Consider the following 18,754-nt stretch of genomic DNA (forward strand, 5'->3'; position numbering starts at 1 on the left):
TAGTTTTCGTCATGATTTAATTTTGTATCTTGAAGAAACGTTGGCAATGGAGCAACTATGTTGCTAGTAGTGTGCGCACTCATTTTTAAGAGTATTAAAATCTTCATTTATAATAAAAACCATAAAAAGTTTAAAATTTACTAAATAAAATTAAATAATTTTTCATTAAAATCGTTATAGGAGGTTTGACTGTATTGTCTAAACCATTTCATATTCACTCAAACACTCAATATGAAGTTTTTTAATCACGACATAACAGTCAATCTAATATTACCGAATAATTTCAAGCTTTTTACAGTAATGCACGGTAATGGGAACCATACATATTGAAAAGGGTCCATTTACCGTGCATTTAGGTTTTGACTAAAACACAATAAAAAATTATAAATTGCATAAAATTTCATTGCTCATACGATGAAATACATCTAACTAGTAGTATCCACAGTGTAAACTTGTTGAAATTTTGAAAAATTTCATACTCTAACGTTAAAATGAAAAATTGTTATTTTTGGCGTTTCTACTAAGAGTGTTGAAAAATCTCATTATCAAACAGAATTCACATGATTTTGACTGCATAAACTAGGTTTTTCAAAATGCTTTGTGACAAAAACTACTTCATTTTATCAGTTTTATATTATTTTGCTGACAAAAGGATAATTTGTGAAAATTGTATGAATATTCTGTAGGAATTTGTATATGTGCACGGTGAATGGAGCCCGCACGATGACTGGTGACTTAACGGTACAACAATTTTTCAGAAATTGTAAAATAATGGTGAATGCATTCCGATATAATTTCTGATACCTTCAAGTGGTCTTCTACGAAATTGCAAAAAATGTTGTACGTAGCTCGTTGCAGAACTCGATTTTTATAGCACTCGGCAAGCCTTGTAGGATAAATTTGCGACTCGTGCTGTAAAAATCATCATTCTGCAACTTGTTCCGTAAACTACTATTGCAATTGCTCATCGTAATAGGTTGTTTTTCATTACACCAACACCTTTTCTATGAATATTACGCAACTGTTTTGAGTTGCGTAATGAATCATTACATAACAATTTTCAGAACTTGCAATATAATGGAGAATGCATGCAGATGATGTGGTTTCTGATACCCTCAAGTGGTGTTCTTAGAAATTGCAAAAAATGTTGTACGCAACTCGTTGCAGAACTAGATTTTTACAGCACTTCTCATAATTATCCAACTCGTGCTGTAAAAATCTTACTGATAATCAATATTTTAATTTACACATTTTTGAACTTTTATTACAACATACAAGTTCAACTTTCAGCTTTTATTACAACATACAGGTCTTTCTTCACTTCCAAACATGTTCCATGTTTCACCGGATAAAAAGGATTTTAAAATAGACATCGGATAATGGAGAGAAATTTACTTCACACGTGACATCGACAAGTGGAGACATTGAGCTCTGTAAATATCGACTTATGGAGAACTCGATGTATGGAAATTGGAAGGGTCCGAAAAATGTATCGAGTTCTATAATATATCGTGTTTCAAAATATCAAGTTGAGGAGGGTCGACTGTATTTATCTGATTCGGTTTGTCTCTAATGCGTCGAAAATCATTGCAAATGGAGCTTTTGAACTACCATGATATCTGGTAAAATTATTTGATACAATCAAAAGAGCACCTTCATTGCAAGCGCACGGACAACTAAACTAACGATGATTGATTGGTACATACCTGACAAGCTGGACAAGCTAAGCCCCGCAAGGCCTTTCTTTTGATCGGTCATTTTGATGGCTTATTTGTGCCCTTTCAGCCGTCCAAACGTTATTTATTCCAAATATTTTGCCCGTTCACAGCTTGCGCGCAAACACACGCCACTCCAATACCTTCAACTCGCACTTTGCCCTCTTTAATTCGGTGGGTAGTGTGGTTCTTCTATTTTCACAAAAATAAACTATTTTACACCACCACTGCTCGTGCCAATTCTTCCTATCTTGCTTTCACACACTCTTGGATACACTACAACAATATACTTTCTTCTTTTCTTTCTTCTTAGTTGCACTAAACTATATTTTGGCTTGGAATCAACTATTTTCATATTATTTCAATTTTCCTCGTATATTCTTCGCACTTCCCCAATTTAAACGAGCCCGGCTTGCACTGGCTTTTCGAGTGATAGACCCACAGCGTTGCTGATCGAAATATGACCACCGGTACTAATTGTGCACACTCTGCCGCCACTGCAGCGGTTGGTATTATTCCTGTTGTTGTCGAAACGGAAATGGTCCGTTTGCACTCTCTCACTGCAACAGCAACAACGGATGTCCATGGTTGTTGTACCAGTGATGGGTGCGCCACTGTCCAGCAGGAGCCGGTGCTTCATGGTATCCAGCCTGGTCGAGCCAAGCGCCGTCGCTGGATCTTTTTCATGCTAGGTCCTATATCCACTGGACGTCTGGCTGCACCGACAGAAATTAGATTCCTGGAAGTAAAAAATGAACGGGAGATTAAAATTTGCATAAATTGTTAGCTTCCTGATGGTAGATAGGGAATTGAACATTTAATTTCATGGAATTACATCATATAAGGCTTGAGCATGTAAAATCGAAATGTCCTTAGGGTTTTAACCTTCTAATCTCTAACTCTACGTTTAGTTACAAATCGTGATTTTTGAAAACTTTTTGCGGGAATTCATTACAAATTATTTTAGGCATTTGTCAAAAAACTTCCTCTAGACATTACTCTCGCGATTTATTTAGAAATTTATACGCTACCATTTTTTACGTAATTCATACTACCGGTGTAAAATGTCACAAAAAACACTAGTAATAGTAAAATAATTATAATAATAAATTCAAAATTTTTGATCAGTGTACCTTTAAGAAATAACTCATAAACAACTGAGTCACATGAATTTTTGAATTTTCAGGATTTATATCAGGATTCTATGACGTGACGGGGTTAGTGGTCTAATGGCTACCGCTGCTGCTCCATAAGCAGAAGGTCATGGGTTCAATCCCAGTCCCATTTCTTTCCTCGTATTTTGTAGTTGTATTTTTCACTTGCTTCTATTTTCCTCTCTTAATCTATCACACTTAATCTATTCGTTCATAGCAATCGCTTGAACCAGAGACGGTCAAGAAACAGTTTTTCTACGCGTCCATTTTGCCATCATTATAGCACGCCTTTTCTTACGTCTGATACATAGGCAGGCTGCTAACCAAGAGCAAGCCTCTCTGCCATAAAGTTACCTTTCCGCATGAACTTGCGTAGATGCAGGGGTATATCCGGTCTTCTGTGGGCCAATTTCAATGAATTTCTCCCCTTCCCCTTATTGGTCTGCATTCTGATGTGGCAGGTGCCAATGTTGCCTCAAAATAGAGGATCACCAGCATTTATACATTAAGGGTATAAATAGATAATGAGTGAAGAACTAGCCTAATGAGTTAAAATTCACACAAATAAAGCCAAAAAAATATATATAAATAGATAATAAAAAATATAATTTTGGTTGAAATTGTCTTGGAAATATATCTGTAAGTTTTTTAGTCTACTAAAATAATACCAATGAGAAATTGAAAAAAAGACATTAGAGACAATTTTGCTTAAAAACAGACCACTTCTACTTCCTGATTCAGATGATTTTTATATTTATGTAAAAACTAGACATATGTTTCATTGGTAAAACTTTTTAATTAAACATCAACGTGTTTTTCCAGCTGGCACCTTTTTAATCTTTGTCTAAACATAGCCCACCCAATCGATTTATTTCGTTTCGATACTTCCTCTCTATCTGATAACGAAAATGAAATCGTGCTACGGAGAAAAATCAATTAAATTAAATACAACTTCATCCCAGATTATCCCGAGTTGCCTTTATACCTATAAACCTCATCCCCCTTCCAGCTGCACCAGTTTTAGGGGATTTATTCCAACAAATCCAAGCCAACAGAGCAATACGCAATTTTATGGCTCACCGTTGCTTCAAGGCTACCACTCTAGGACATGGCGGCTATGTCACTAGTAGTGTGCTGGACAACGACGTCGACATCGTACAGATAAGCAAACTTCTCGCTGCAAACTGTAAACAGACCTCGTAGCATCGGTTGAAAACATACTCCACTACGATATGGGAAACTCTTTGTGCACCGACCGAACTATGATAAGGATCAAGGACGACAATGTGAAATATAGTGTGCAAAACGTGTTCGCTGCTGCATCTGTGTGATACATAAACATAACAGCAACAACAACAACGACAACAAGAATAACATAAAGATCCCATTCGTTCGCGACCAAAAACTGCACAGAAGCTTAATTGCAAAACAAACATAGAGCCATAGTCTCTGTTAGGCCTGTTCAGTTTTAGAAAGTGTTTCACAGATTCTTCCTCCTTATCTCAATATCTCCCTGTCTTGATGTGTTTTTCATTCCCGTTTTTCTCTCCGATATGCCTATTACTAAAGGTTATTAGACTAGATTTTAGTAATCCACAACATTTTGCGAACACGAAATGACGTTCGTTTGTTTATTATTTTCCCAGTAACGGAGTGATTTTCAATTTAGTATTTATTAGAAAAATGTCCTTTGTCTCGATATCTCCCTTTCACGATGGTCCGATATCGAAATGTAGAAAAGAAGATTCGTCACTGTAAGTATCGACATAAACTCTGATTCATAAATTATTTATGTCTAATATTTTTTTACAAAACACCTTTTTCCTTTTACTTTTATTTTTGTAATTAAAAAAAACTTTGAATGGTTCTACACTACGAGTGTAGACTTGCGAAAGGTTCACTTTATTCAACAAACTTTGAAAGGTTCGTCACGTCAAGTGTCGGCATAATTTTTCTCTACATAGATGATGTTTATATCAAATGAAAATATTACATTTACATATAAGCATGTTTATATCTCACCAATAATTATTTATCATGGTCTAATCGCTTATCAAAGTGAATCCTGTGACCCAACGATCCTCCCCATTAACAAACATCCCTCCCAGTAACCTTTGTTGAGATGCAGAGGCAAACACGGTCTCCAAATAACAAAGGTTACACACTAACATTCCTTCCCCCAATCCCACCTGACTGCAAGGATGTGGCATGAGCCGTTATTGACCATGTATAAATAGTGGCACTGAATTATGCACACTGAAGAAGATGATGGCCATTCCCAGCCGATCTTCTACAGTGACTCAACATCATTTTCGTACGGGGCACTATTTCCATATCAAGTAGGTTCAAAACTAATAAATGATTTACGGACTTCGATATACTCTATCAATTACGAAGGTAGGTGTCATCTATTACTCGGCAATCACAATCATATTTATTCGCTCAAATCTTTAGAATAATGGAAAAGTATTGAATTTGTGTCTAAAATTGAGCCAATCCCATATTCGTACACCTGTTGAGTAATGTATTCAATATAAGTAGATGAATTGATCAAATTCATAGGAAGTCGCTGAAGTGCGTTTTGTTCAATAACATGTTACTCAAACGTAGCATGTGTGGAACAACACCACGCGAAAGTTTATAAATATTTGACACATTGGAATTTGGTGCCGATGTTGTTTAACCTAGTTTTAGTAAACTATGCACCGCAAATAAAGTGCAAAACGTTTGAACATTGAACTGAATCATTTAAATTAGCTGTTGCAATCGCTATAGCGAATGTGGTAGAGTGTGAAAATCGTAATGTCATCGCGAAGTGCGCGAAAGTTAACAATATCGTCAAATTAAACCACACTGCGCTTATGGATAGCGTCACATCATTGCGAACCAAAGGCATCAACAAAGCAGAGTCCCCCGCACAACCCACGGTAGAGCCGTTGAGTGGTAGAATGATTAACTGTAAACCCGCTACTGTTGCTGATACGGCTGTTGTTGATCCAGGATTGAGCGCATCAAACTACACCTACAAAGTAATGGAGTGGATAATTATAATCAAAGGTTAGTAGAAATAGATAGTGTTAAGTAATATGTTGTAAATTTGTAAAATGCGTTTGACGTAGTATAAATCATTGTGTTAAAGGTGTTAAATTGTAAATGTGTAAAACCGGTAATCTTTGAACAAAGTGTGTAATGGTTTTTCGTGTTTTAAAATTCAATGGATGAAGATATCGATCCATTAATTAAAAAACTTTCCAATATTTTGAGAAATCTAAAAAAGTGTCCAAACCGAAAATATCTAAAGAGTACTTTGCAAGCTAAAGCAAGTGAAAGTCGACAAATTTATGACAATCTTATAGAATTATTTCAATTAATTGATGAAACAAGACAAAGATTTTTAACCAAAGCTGTACGTGATATTTACAGCCAGATTAAAATTTTTATTGATACCAGGCTTGATACAGGTATTCATCTGTTGAAGTTCAAACAAGTAGCACAAGTAGTACTTGCAATTGAAATTCTTAAAAAAGGGAGTCGAAAAGTTACCATGGCAAATAATATGGAAATTGTGAAGCTTATTGCTACGCTTTTGCCTCAATTCAATGGCAATGCAGATAAGCTTGAAGGTACGACCGCCGCCTTGAGAGCTATTGATACGATGGTAAACGATAATAATAGAGCTATCGCCATTCAGGTGATACTCTCAAGATTGGAAGGCAAAGCACGATCAGCTGTTAATGCTGCTCCTGCAACTGTCAACGAAATCATTACAAGTTTGGAACAGAGATGCAGAATTACGCAGTCTCTTGAAGCTGTAGTTGCAAAATTGAACGCAACTAGACAGACTTCCACTATCGTAGATTTTACTGACAAAATTGAAAAACTCGCTTTGGAGTTGGAAAAAACTTATTTAACGGAAAACGTTCCATTAGCATCCGCAACCAGGTTAGCATCTAAAGCTGCCGTAAAAGCGTTGACCAATGGAGTAAAGAACTCCGAAATCCAACTAATACTTAAAGCCGGACAATTTGAAAACCTTACTTCTGCAATCACCAAGGTAACTGAATTGGAGGCTGATCAAAGTCAACAGAAACAAGTTTTCTGGACCAATGGCCACCAACCACGTTATCAACTACGTCCAACCTTTTCAAATCACCAGCCTAGGATGATAACTTCTACTTATCGAGGTAGAAGATCAACTTATAGGGGACGAAACACAAATACTGCAAATCGTTTCCAGTATCAGCCACGACCGCAAACAAACAGTTTCCCTGATAGAAACCACAGTCATCAATCAAATAACCGAGGTAGAAGAGGTACGAATTCTCGTGTGTATGTTGCACAGGAAAATTCTAGTCAACAACAATCAACAAACCAATCAAACCAACAACAAGTGACAAACAATCCTTTTTTAGAGGTACAGTACGGGCGTACTCAATAAGAGTTTCAGCATCAAATTTTGTCTTGCTCAAAACTGATCTGTCAGACACTCAGTGTACATTTATTGTAGACTGTGGTTCTGATATATCAGTGATCAAAGCGAAATGTGTTAAGCCCACCAAAACATACTTCCCAAACCAAAATTGTAATATAGTAGGTATAGGTGAAGGTACAATAGCCTCTCTAGGTAGTACCAAAAGTACAATAAATATTAGTGAACATATGATAGATCAAATTTTTCACATAGTTGAAAACGACTTTCCAATACCGACAGATGGTATAATAGGAAGAGATTTTTTTGTAAATAATCGTTGTACAATAGATTATGATTTATGGTTGCTTAATATCAGTATCAGTAACGAAGTTTTTACCATTCCCATAGAAGATAACGTAGATGGAAAATTTATTATACCTGGAAGATGTGAAATGGTGAAAAGAATTGACGTTCCAGATAATGAAGAAGATGAACTACTTGTTTGCTCACAAGAAGTTCAGCATGGAATTTTTATAGGAAACTCCATTATAAATAAGAAAAATCCTTACGTAAAATTTATTAATACATTAAATGAGCATGTAGTAGTAAAACCCTTCAAACCTACTTTAAAACAACTAAGTTGTTATAAAATAATGAACGTCTCAAATTCGAACATTAAGCATAGTAATAGGATTGAAGAATTAATTACTAAAGTGAAAATTGGGAATATTTCACACAAAACTCAGAAAAATCTTTACAAATTGATGATGAACTATAATGATGTATTTCATATATCAGAGGATAGGCTAACAGCAAATAATTTTTACGAATAATCAATAGAATTAATTGACAATACCTCCGTTTACATTCCTAACTACAAACAGATTCATTCCCAACAAACTGAAATAAATAGCCAAGTTAAGAAAATGCTCGATGATGGTATCATTGAACCATCTGTTTCGCATTTTAACTCACCCATATTATTAGTACCAAAGAAATCTGACTCTGGTAAAAAATGGCGTCTAGTTATAGATTTTCGTCAATTGAATAGAAAAATCTTACCCGATAAATTTCCACTGCCAAGGATTGAAACCATTCTTGATCAACTGGGTAGAGCACGCTATTTTACTACATTAGATTTAATGTCTGGATTTCACCAGATACCTTTGGAAAATAATTCAAAAAAGTATACTGCTTTTTCCACTAGCGATGGTCATTATCAATATACAAGATTACCCTTTGGACTAAATATTTCTCCTAATAGTTTTCAAAGGATGATGACTATCGCAATGGCTGGACTATCACCGGAATGTGCATTTATTTACGTAGATGATATTGTTGTGATAGGCTGTTCAGAAAATCATCATCTTAGAAATCTAGAAAATGTTTTCGAACGTTTAAGAATGTACAATTTAAAATTAAATCCTGAAAAATGTGATTTTTTCAAAAGTGAAGTCACATATTTAGGTCACAAAATTTCAGATAAAGGTATAACACCTGATGACGCAAAATTTTCAATCATCGAAAAATATCCAGCACCACAAAATGCTGATGAAGTTAGAAGATTCGTCGCGTTTTGTAACTATTATAGGAAATTCATTCAAAATTTTGCTTTAATAGCACGACCGTTAAATAAATTATTACGAAAAGATGTAAAATTTTTATGGACATCAGAATGCCAGGAGTCATTTGAAAATTTGAAGAAAAAACTACTTTCACCTCAAATTTTACAATTTCCCGACTTTTCGAAAGATTTTACTTTAACCACTGATGCTTCATCCTTCGCATGTGGTGCAGTTTTGTCTCAAAACCACAATGGAAAAGATCTACCTATAGCATTTGCTAGTAGAACTTTTACAAAAGGTGAAGAGAACAAAGCTGTAATTGAAAAAGAATTAGCTGCTATACACTGGTCTATAAATTACTTTAAATCATATTTATATGGACGTAAATTCAAAATTAGAACAGACCACAGACCATTAGTTTATTTGTTTGGAATGAAAAATCCAACTTCTAAACTAACCAGAATCCGATTGGATCTTGAAGAATTCGATTTTACAATTGAATATATGGCAGGAAAAGAAAACATAGTCGCTGATGCTTTATCACGAATAAAGTTGAATTCAGATGATTTAAAATCCATGTTCGTTTTAACTAGAAGCATGGTCAAAGAACAAGACAACCCAAACCCAAATCAAACAGTCACCTTGCAGCCTGATCAACTCAAGATGTATGACTCGTTGTCAAATGAGGAGGTTAGAGGTATTCCAAAGCTTGAAATCGAAGTTATAAAAAGAAACAAGAAATTCGTACAATGTGTAGTATATATTATGAATAAAAACTACAAGAAGTCTCTTCTATTAGTAGGAGAGTACAGAATTTGTTGAATTCCTATGAATTTGATCAATTCATCTACTAATATTGAATACATTACTCAACACACCTTACAAAAATCAAACATACAACATCCAAAACTATTTTTTTATGTGCTAGATGATTGCTCAATATCTTCATTACGTTGTTCAGATGTATTAGAGTACATTTGGAAAAAATATAAGCGAACATATTTGAAACTTAAGAAAATTTAAGAAAAATACCTCTTTTCCAATGATTTTTGCTAAATTTTTGTCAAAAACTTATACTCAGTTTTAGAGTACTTACGAGTGGTTATCGGTATCTCATACTTCATAATCTTGGTTAATATAACATTTAGAAAAAATCTAAAACCAAAAATTTTAGTCAATTACTTTCAGTTTGGCTCTTGAATAGATGTACATAATCCATAGTCAATATTCCTATCTAAAAATTTCGCAATTATTATTTTTATTTCATATTTTACTACCAAACATTATCATAGAGATTGATAGAATAAATATTATTACCGTAACCGCAACACATGCGTTATTTGAAATGATGAAAACAACACGTTATATTCTAGTAAAAAGTATATCAATGCTCTCCGCCCACTCGGAATATTTTGTATTTTTATTATAAAATAAATAAACCGCAGAATAGGGTCATATTTTGTTAAACATAGTATAAACAGAATAAGAATTAAAAAATAATTGAATATTGGGTTTTTTTTTTTGTTTTTTACAAGGGGGAAATCTGCAAACAGATCCCCTGAGAAGATAACTCAGGGAATGCGGGGATGACGCACCAACGACGACCCGCTAAAATCAGCCTATGCACTGTGCATGAGCAATTCATTTAGAATTGCTCAAGTGGTGAACAGTGCATCGACATGACCCTTGGACTCAGACCCTCATCTCCCCGGAACCACCTTACGGTATTTCTTCGGGAAGGGACCAGTGCATATAGCACAACACGTGTAGCAGAAGTAGCCTAGGCAAACTGCTTCTCCTAGCCGACTTAAACAATGTTACAAGGGACCAGCCTCGGCAGCGCCATAGACGCTGAAATTCTAACATAATGTGAGTGAACATCAATCATGTTAAGGTATGTACAGCATCTATCATGTGAAGGTATGTACAGCATAGTGTAGGGTACTTTGTTGTAAAACGAAGTTCTTAGTTAAAATTCTTTCTGCTGACAAGTTTGAAACTAACCTTTTACTGTTGTTTAGAACAAAAATTCGGTTTACATTGTTTGATAATAACATTTCAGAAGAGTTTTGAAATCATGACATAATCATTTACTCAAAGAGGATAATTTTTTTTATGAATTCTGTAAACTTAATATATTTTAACCAAAACTCTTTTAGTGCTCATGAATATATTTTTTAGATTGAATTCTACAACAAAAATTAACGCTATTGTTAGAATTATTGAATTTTACAGCAAAAATAAATGAAAAATTGTATTTCTAGAAATTTTACCTATGTTTCATATATGTCCGCTTATAAATTGTCCAAATGTACTCTACTACGTCTAAACAACGTAATATAGTACTTGAACAATCAAATAGAGCATTAAAATTCAGTTTGGGATGTTGTATGTTTAAATTTTGATAGGTGTACGAATATGGGATTGGGTGAATTTCAGACACAAATTAAATACTTTTCCATTAACCCAAAGATAAATGTAAATGAAAACATTTTATGACTGTCAAATAATAGATGACACCTATAGCCATCAATATAGATAAAGCATTTCAAACTCAATATATCATTTCATAGTTTTTTACTCACTTGATGTGTCGCCAGTGTCCCGTACGAATATGAAATTGGGCCACTGTAGTTGATTCTTTGTGCCAGTGAAAATGGCTTCGGTCAATCACGGAATAGCAACCATTGATATGTGTAGTCAGTCTAAGCTAAGCAAAGCTATTCTAAGACTAGACAAGAATCTATCGCTTTGCCAAAGACACTAGGGTGAAACCTGACATCGAATTTTCCTCATGAAAACCACTGCTAGCCATGGTTTAGAAGTAACATTTTTGAATTATACAGTTGCATTATTGGGTCTTGCACGAGTGTTTAGATTTCTGTGATAATTTTGACATCCCTCCAAGCATGATTTCGCTTATGACAGACCTTGCTTGTACACATTTGCAATGCGAAATTGTATGCGAGATTCAACTGTGATAATAAGAAATTTGGAGTGAGTCTAAATGGGTGCAAAAGTCGTAATACCATCGGCTCAAAATAGAGTTGATGGTGTAAGGCTAAGGCCCGAAGATCAGAATATGATGAGAAATGGGTTCCTGAAAAAATGAACAGGTCTAATGCACATTGTCCTAGTGCGGTGACACATACAGGACGTTACTCACCGTACGGAACAAGGGCAAACGATTCGGAACATTTGCCGCACTAAAGTGCAGCGCTGGTCGGGATATGCGACTCCTGCAGAAGCCTGGTTGGTTGGTGCTCAAAATCTCCCGAGTTTGGGTGGTTGATTTCAAAAGGCCAATGTTTTAATTTCGACATTTTAGCGACGGGTTTGCTCATTATATTACATTGCATTTTTAGACCTCATTGTGTTATTGAGACTGGGATTTAATTATGGTGTAAATTAGAAATAAATAACAGTTATGTATTTTTTTGTTTTAATAAATTCATGGAAAGTCCATTTTTTGTGTTATTGATACTGTTATCTGATTAGGATGTGAATGAAAAATAAATAACAACAGCTACCTGTGTATTTTCCTTTGTTATTTTATTTTTTATGGAAATTCCTGGAGTGTAACTTGCAGACCCACCATCTGTTTATTGTTTTGAGGCAGTATACGATCCTCTGAAAAGAAATGAGCTGTGGCAGATAATGTCTGGACATTAGGGCGCGGCTTGTTTTTCGAAAGTTATCGAGGCCAAAAATTCTTGTGCTCCTCTGAACTCAAACCACATAAAAAGGGAATCCTATTGTTTTTAAATATTAGTTTTCTCCAAATGTTTCTTCTTTCTACTAAAAAATCATCTTTGTTTGATCATAACTTCATGAATACTTAACCGATTCCTATTTTTTTTACATTCCTTTGAAGCAAAATAATAGTTTTTAAGCTGTGGGTACAACAAATTGATTTAAAAAATAGTTTTGACTGAATTGTTTAATATAAACGAAGATTTTTTAATTGTGAAATTATGTTTTTGGGTAGCTTTTGTAAAATAACTTAGTCAAAACATTTTTATAATGATATTTGAATACACAGTTTGAGTACAACTAAAAAAGCTTCAAGAACATGTAAAAAGATCTGGGATTGGATGAGTATTCATGAAGTTATGGACAAACAAAGATGATGTTTTTTTTAATAAAAAAAAGGAAAAATGAGAGAAAACTACTACTAACTACGACTAGTTTTTATTTTAGACAAAGCTTTAAAATTTGTTAGAAAATAACAAAGTCATGAAGACTTCACTACATTTCATATTTCATAACTTGAGAATTCACCTCCAAGTCACTTGTACCACCTCTAAATCTTAATATTTTTGGCTCAACTGTTTTTATGTGATTTAAATTCAAAACAGCATAAGAATTTTTGGTGAGAACTTTCGAAAACTAAGCCGCACCCTACTGAACATGGTATTCCGTCAAAACTATTAACGCTGATACGTGCAACGCTGGATAGATCGATATCAAGTGTTCAGATTACAGATGAAGTATTAATCTCGTTTGAAGCAAGGAGACGCTCTTTCGAATTCACTGTTCAACATTGCACTCGAAGGTGCTATTAGGAGATCTGGAGTTCAGTGAAACGGCCGCATATGCTCCTTGTCTTTGCGGACGATATCGACCTTATTGGAATCGATAGCTGGTCAGTGGAGGGGGCCTCCGGGCCTCTGAATAGGGAGACCGCGAGGTTAGGCCTGACCATTAATTCTACCAAAACTAAGTACATGGTTACAGGTTGAGAAAGAATTTTGCCTACTGTTTGAAAATTTCTTAAATATTCGAGCAGCATGTGTATGGCTTGACATTGAACTCATGACATGTTTCTTAGTAAGTAGATGCAGTAGCAATTATATCTCTAGGTTGGTATACAAGAATTCCTAGCAATTGTCTCAGGAATTCCGTCCTAATTTATTTCATTTGTTAAAAAAAATTGAAAAAATGTTGGCAATAACTTTGATAACTCTATGAAAAGAAACACTTTTTTTTAATTGTTAATTCACATGCAGACGTGAATTTCTTCACAAACTGATCCAGATTTTCTCAGTAATTGTATATGAATTTCAACAAAAAGCCCTAGAACAATTATGCATACAAAATGATATATTGACGGAAATTCATTTAAGAATTTAATAGCAACAGAAATTTCGATGTAATGCACTTTAGAAATTCTAATATCAGAGTGTCCATTCAAAATTAGCTTTCTAATCGAATGCCTGAAAGTTTGTACCAGATGATCACGCGGCTTGATATTTGTCAGATGTTCAATAGAAAGTTTCGATATTTGATTTGACTTAAAAAAAAATAGCTTTAAAGTTAAGGCTTTTCTATCACAAGATTTTGTTACGACCTTTGAACATATTTTTGCACCATTATGCATATTTTTCCGAACACCATATGATTTTTATTCATAAGGATTGTCAAACGTTAAACAATATTAGCATTACCATAGCAGTTGCAGAACTATTCGTTTTTTTCCACACAAAATAGTTTCAAAAGAAAAAAAAATAAGTACTGTTAAGTAGGTTTAAATTTCAAAAAAGTTAAAAAAAACAGATCTAAGTGATTTATTAAAACATAATGTAAGAACTGAAAGCTAGTTTTATTACCTTCAGACCGGGTATTGTTTTTTAGTAATCAATTCAAATGGTTTGTTAATAAAACATATAGTTTATAACATTTGTAACCATCGAAGAAAATAATGAGCGTTAGACTTGACCGGTGCTGGTTCATAGAGGAATTCTATATATTGTGAAACTTTTGTTTATCCAAGGAGAGAAATTTTTGACAATATCTCTACAAAAACGTTTGATTGTTTCCCTATGATGGTTGCCAAACAAATGATATAAATTCAAAAATGCATCTTCCCAGAAATACATCAAAGATTTTTCCAAGAATCGCGTCAAGAAAAGAATAAAAATCTTTACAAGGAACATCTTTTACGAGGAAGGACCTCGGATTCTCGTTATGACTTCATTAGGGATCTGACAAGAAATTGTCATCAGCAATACACAAATTTCATTTCATTTAATATTCTGTAACTGTTAATTATCGCCTCGTTTCCTATAAGAATTACTTCAAATATCTCGTTAGAATTGCCTATGAATCTTTATTGAAATCTATTAACCATCTCTCCAAGAACCTTGCCAGGGATCTCTCTGATGTGATGCTCTGTAGATGGCAAGATATTGTGTGGATGCAAAGGAGAGCTAATGGAACATCATTGTGATCTTTTGAAAAATTCTAGAAGGGTAGAATTTTTTTAAAGATCACAATGACGTTCCATTAGCTCTCCTTTGCATCCACTTAATATTTTGCCATCTACAGAGCATCTGATGAGAAATCGGTGAAAATTGTTAGAAAAATTTGCAAAAGATCTCTCCAGGATGGATACTAAAAAAACAGTAAAGTATCTCAATTAATAAAAAGTTAGCCATAATGCGAAGGGAAAAATTTTCTGTTCATAGCGTTTGAAGTTCAAAAAACCGGTTTACTCTTGTTTGAAATTCACATTCTTTCGGTGTTTGCAGGTTTCCCGGTATTTCCCGTATTTTACCCGGTCATTTGGAATTCCCTGATTTCCCGGATGGATGGCCCCCTGTAATGTACATCCCTAAGAGCACTATGCAATTTTCCTCCGAATGTCACCATTTCCTAAAACGCGTTTATTAAAAAACAAAAACAAAAAGAAATGCAGTTCAGAAAGGCGCATAAGAAGCAGGAAATCGGAAACATTACATTCTGGGAACTGGCGATCAAGGAAATAACATCCGTGCAAAAGGAAAGAGAAAAGGGCCCATTCACAAATTTCATAACGCTGGACAGGGTGTGTGGGTGTCCTCGTGATGTTACGGTTCGTAATAGATTTGTAAAATATTCATACAAAAACCGTTACGAGGGGGTGGGTGGGTATCGAAAATGGCCATTATTGGCGTTATGGAATTTGTGAATGAACAAAGGGATTTTGTCATTCTCGACCGACACCTTCAGCAGGGTTTTGCTTTGTAGCCACAGACTATAACCACTCGGCTAAAAAAATATGCATAGGTTTTATGAAAAAAAAAAACTGTTTTGAGCTCGATAGAACAAGAACGTTGCTTTTGGATACGGAAAATTAATTGAAAACATTAAAAAATCATATTTAAAAATAACTCTCTTGTTATTAGGTAACCAAGTGCTTGAAGAACACTAAGCTGAAAAATATGATATGTCTTAATTGGCAGCAGAATGATGAATACATGTTTACTTTGAAACGTTTTATACTACTATTTTATGCTTCATAAAAAATATCTTTATATGCACTATACCCACTCACTTTGTAGAAACATACCAAGTGTAGTGCATACTTACATGTAATACATCATTATACTCATCAAAGGAGTGTCCGATTGCACATAACGTAGATTACTTACACAAGTTCGATGGAAAAAGACCATTAGCAAACTCATTCAACCAGCATTCCCTCCAACCGAATGCGTCATAATTAAGTAATTAGCACTGACAAGAGTATATCGTCGTCGTCGATGTAATAACCGTGAAAAAAGCTCTATCCTCTAGGTCTCGGAAGTAGCAGCCTAGTCCGGATAAAGAAACGAGGCCAATATGGAGCGGCGCGGCTGCGGATCCAGCTAAAAGTGCATACAGCCAGCGCCATGCATGCTAATATACCTACTTGCTAGCTAGACTAATGTGCATCACCACACGATCGGAAACCGCATCTGATGGAGAAACGTTTTAAGCATAGCTACGTGCCGACTTCGGTAGCACAGGAAGAACAGGAAACTCAACAGCACCGAAGTGCATCGATGATGGTGCACAGTGGTCTCGAAGAAAGGGGAGTTGTCGAAGCACGATTATTATAACTAATGTAATTAATAGCTAGCTGATTACTGATGCGTCTAACAAGTAAGTAAATACGGAAGCTCAAAGCTATGCACTAGTTTCATAATACAAAATGTTCTGAAACTATCATAGCGAGATGCTTAAATCTTCAAGCGATATGAAATATGCAAATGAATCCTTGAATTTACTTAAAATCCAGTCTCCTATATATTTTTTACCATCCTTGCCATAAAAATAGTGTTTTGTGAAATTTTCAGCTTTTTCGGTGGTGATTTAAAGGTGGCCCAAAGACAATATACGTTTATATGGAAATTACTATAGAGAAATTAAAAAAAAAAATCCAAACTTCTTAGTACTGTAATATAAGTACAAACTTATCAGCTCATATCGAAAACTCATTCTTCAAACCCTAATGAAGGATCTTATTGAAGAAATAAATCCCTTTTGAAGTAATTTTGTTTGTGATTTATCAAAATGTTTGCAAGTCTATAATCCCATATGAAGCTAAATAATAGCAAACAAACTCATAAATATCTCTTCTCCTATCCGCCGGCCTCAATTGCTCATTTAAGCAAATTTCTTTATTACGTCTTGAAGAACAAGTTTTTACTATGGGATAATATATTTGTACCTACATTCCAGTACTAACGTGTTTGAAACATTTCTCAAAATTTCTCCATAGTAATTTCCATAGAAGCCTACATTATCTTTGGGCCACCTTTAAATCACCACCTAGAAAGCTGAAAATTTCACAGAACACTATTTTTATGGTAAAGAAGATATGGTGGATTGGATTTTCAAACACTTTCAAATTTTGAACTGCCCTAATGTGACATCCATTGTTATTTAGGACCGAGTATACCTCTGCATCTTCATGGTTCTCACGCGAAGGAGTTTTTGTTAGTGGAAAGGATTTGGTTCCAAATGCAGCATAGTCATTTATGATAAATAACTAGTACCTTTTTAAAGTCAACTGAAGGTGGTTTCAAAAAAATGGAATGGAAATTGACGAAATGGCAGCTATTTGAAAATACCATGTCAGAGGTTCTTCTTCTACTTCTTGGCATTACGTCCTCAATGGGACAGAGCCTGCTTCTCAGCAGTTCTTATGAGCACTTCCACAGTTTAACTGAGAGCTTTCTTTGCCAAAGTTGCCATTTTCGCATTGGTATATTGTGTGGCAAGTACGATGATACTCTATGCCCAGGGAAGTCGAGTAAATTTCCATAACGAAAAGATCCTGGACCGACCGGGATCTGAACCCAGACACCTTCAGCATGACTTTGCTTTGTAGCCGCGGAATGTAACCACTCGGCTAAGGAAGGCACCATAGGCCATGTCGGAGTTCGGTAACGTAAAAATTAACCATGAATCTTAATGAAAATTTATCAGTCATCTCACCAAAAACCTTGCCAGGAATTCTTAAACACCCTTCTGATTCTTTTTCTAGGGTCTTGATGAAGTTTGATAGGATGTCCTTTGAGTCAATTTAGTATGTTGCCGCCAGAGATCTACGAAACATCTTACAAGTTATTTGTATTGGCATTGTAAGAATAAATTGCCAAAGATCTCTCTGAGGTGAAAAAATGCTGACAATCCTGCGTATTGTCACCTTTATTCACTTACTTTCCCGGTGTGTTCTCCAATTTCCCGGGTATTTCCCGTGTTTTCCCGGCCTGGAATTCGATTTGATATAATCGAAAAGAAAACCATGCCTTAATCGAGCATGACAAAATGAAGCGCGATCAAGCTTAGCAGTGATATAATCGAAAAATCACTGTATTTATCATAATTATTTTTATTTATTGAGCATGAGCATAAGCATGATTGACCGCCCACAGATGCTACTCCGTTATTGCAAGAACAGCTGTACTTACACAGGGAACCAACAGATGCTACTCGGGATCAGTAGCATCCTCAATGTGTAAGTACTGGTGTTCTCATTATTATAATAGACAATAACGGCGCCGGCTGCGTCCGAATGCAGGTCAATTTAGGGATGGGTTATCATAATTATTTTTATTTATTAGAAAGAATTTCAGCCCTAGGGTGGTACGTCTCTAATAC

The 18,754-nt window shown here is 34.9% G+C and overlaps 1 protein-coding gene across 6 annotated transcripts in view; it reads right to left on the reverse strand.

Annotated features, from left to right (window-relative positions):
• Positions 1-18,754, reverse strand: part of LOC5578523 (serine/threonine-protein kinase Genghis Khan) — a 186,804-nt gene that overhangs the window by 79,286 nt on the left and 88,764 nt on the right. For all 6 annotated transcript variants that reach the window (XM_021855845.1, XM_021855842.1, XM_021855843.1 and 3 more), the window contains one exon: positions 1,707-2,454. In XM_021855845.1, coding sequence (XP_021711537.1) covers positions 1,707-1,758 — 52 coding nt within the window. In that variant the 5' untranslated portion in view covers positions 1,759-2,454. The remainder of the gene's footprint in view (positions 1-1,706; positions 2,455-18,754) is intronic.

The sequence above is a fragment of the Aedes aegypti genome, chromosome 3 (assembly GCF_002204515.2).
Source record: "Aedes aegypti strain LVP_AGWG chromosome 3, AaegL5.0 Primary Assembly, whole genome shotgun sequence".
NCBI classification, from domain to species: domain Eukaryota; kingdom Metazoa; phylum Arthropoda; class Insecta; order Diptera; family Culicidae; genus Aedes; species Aedes aegypti.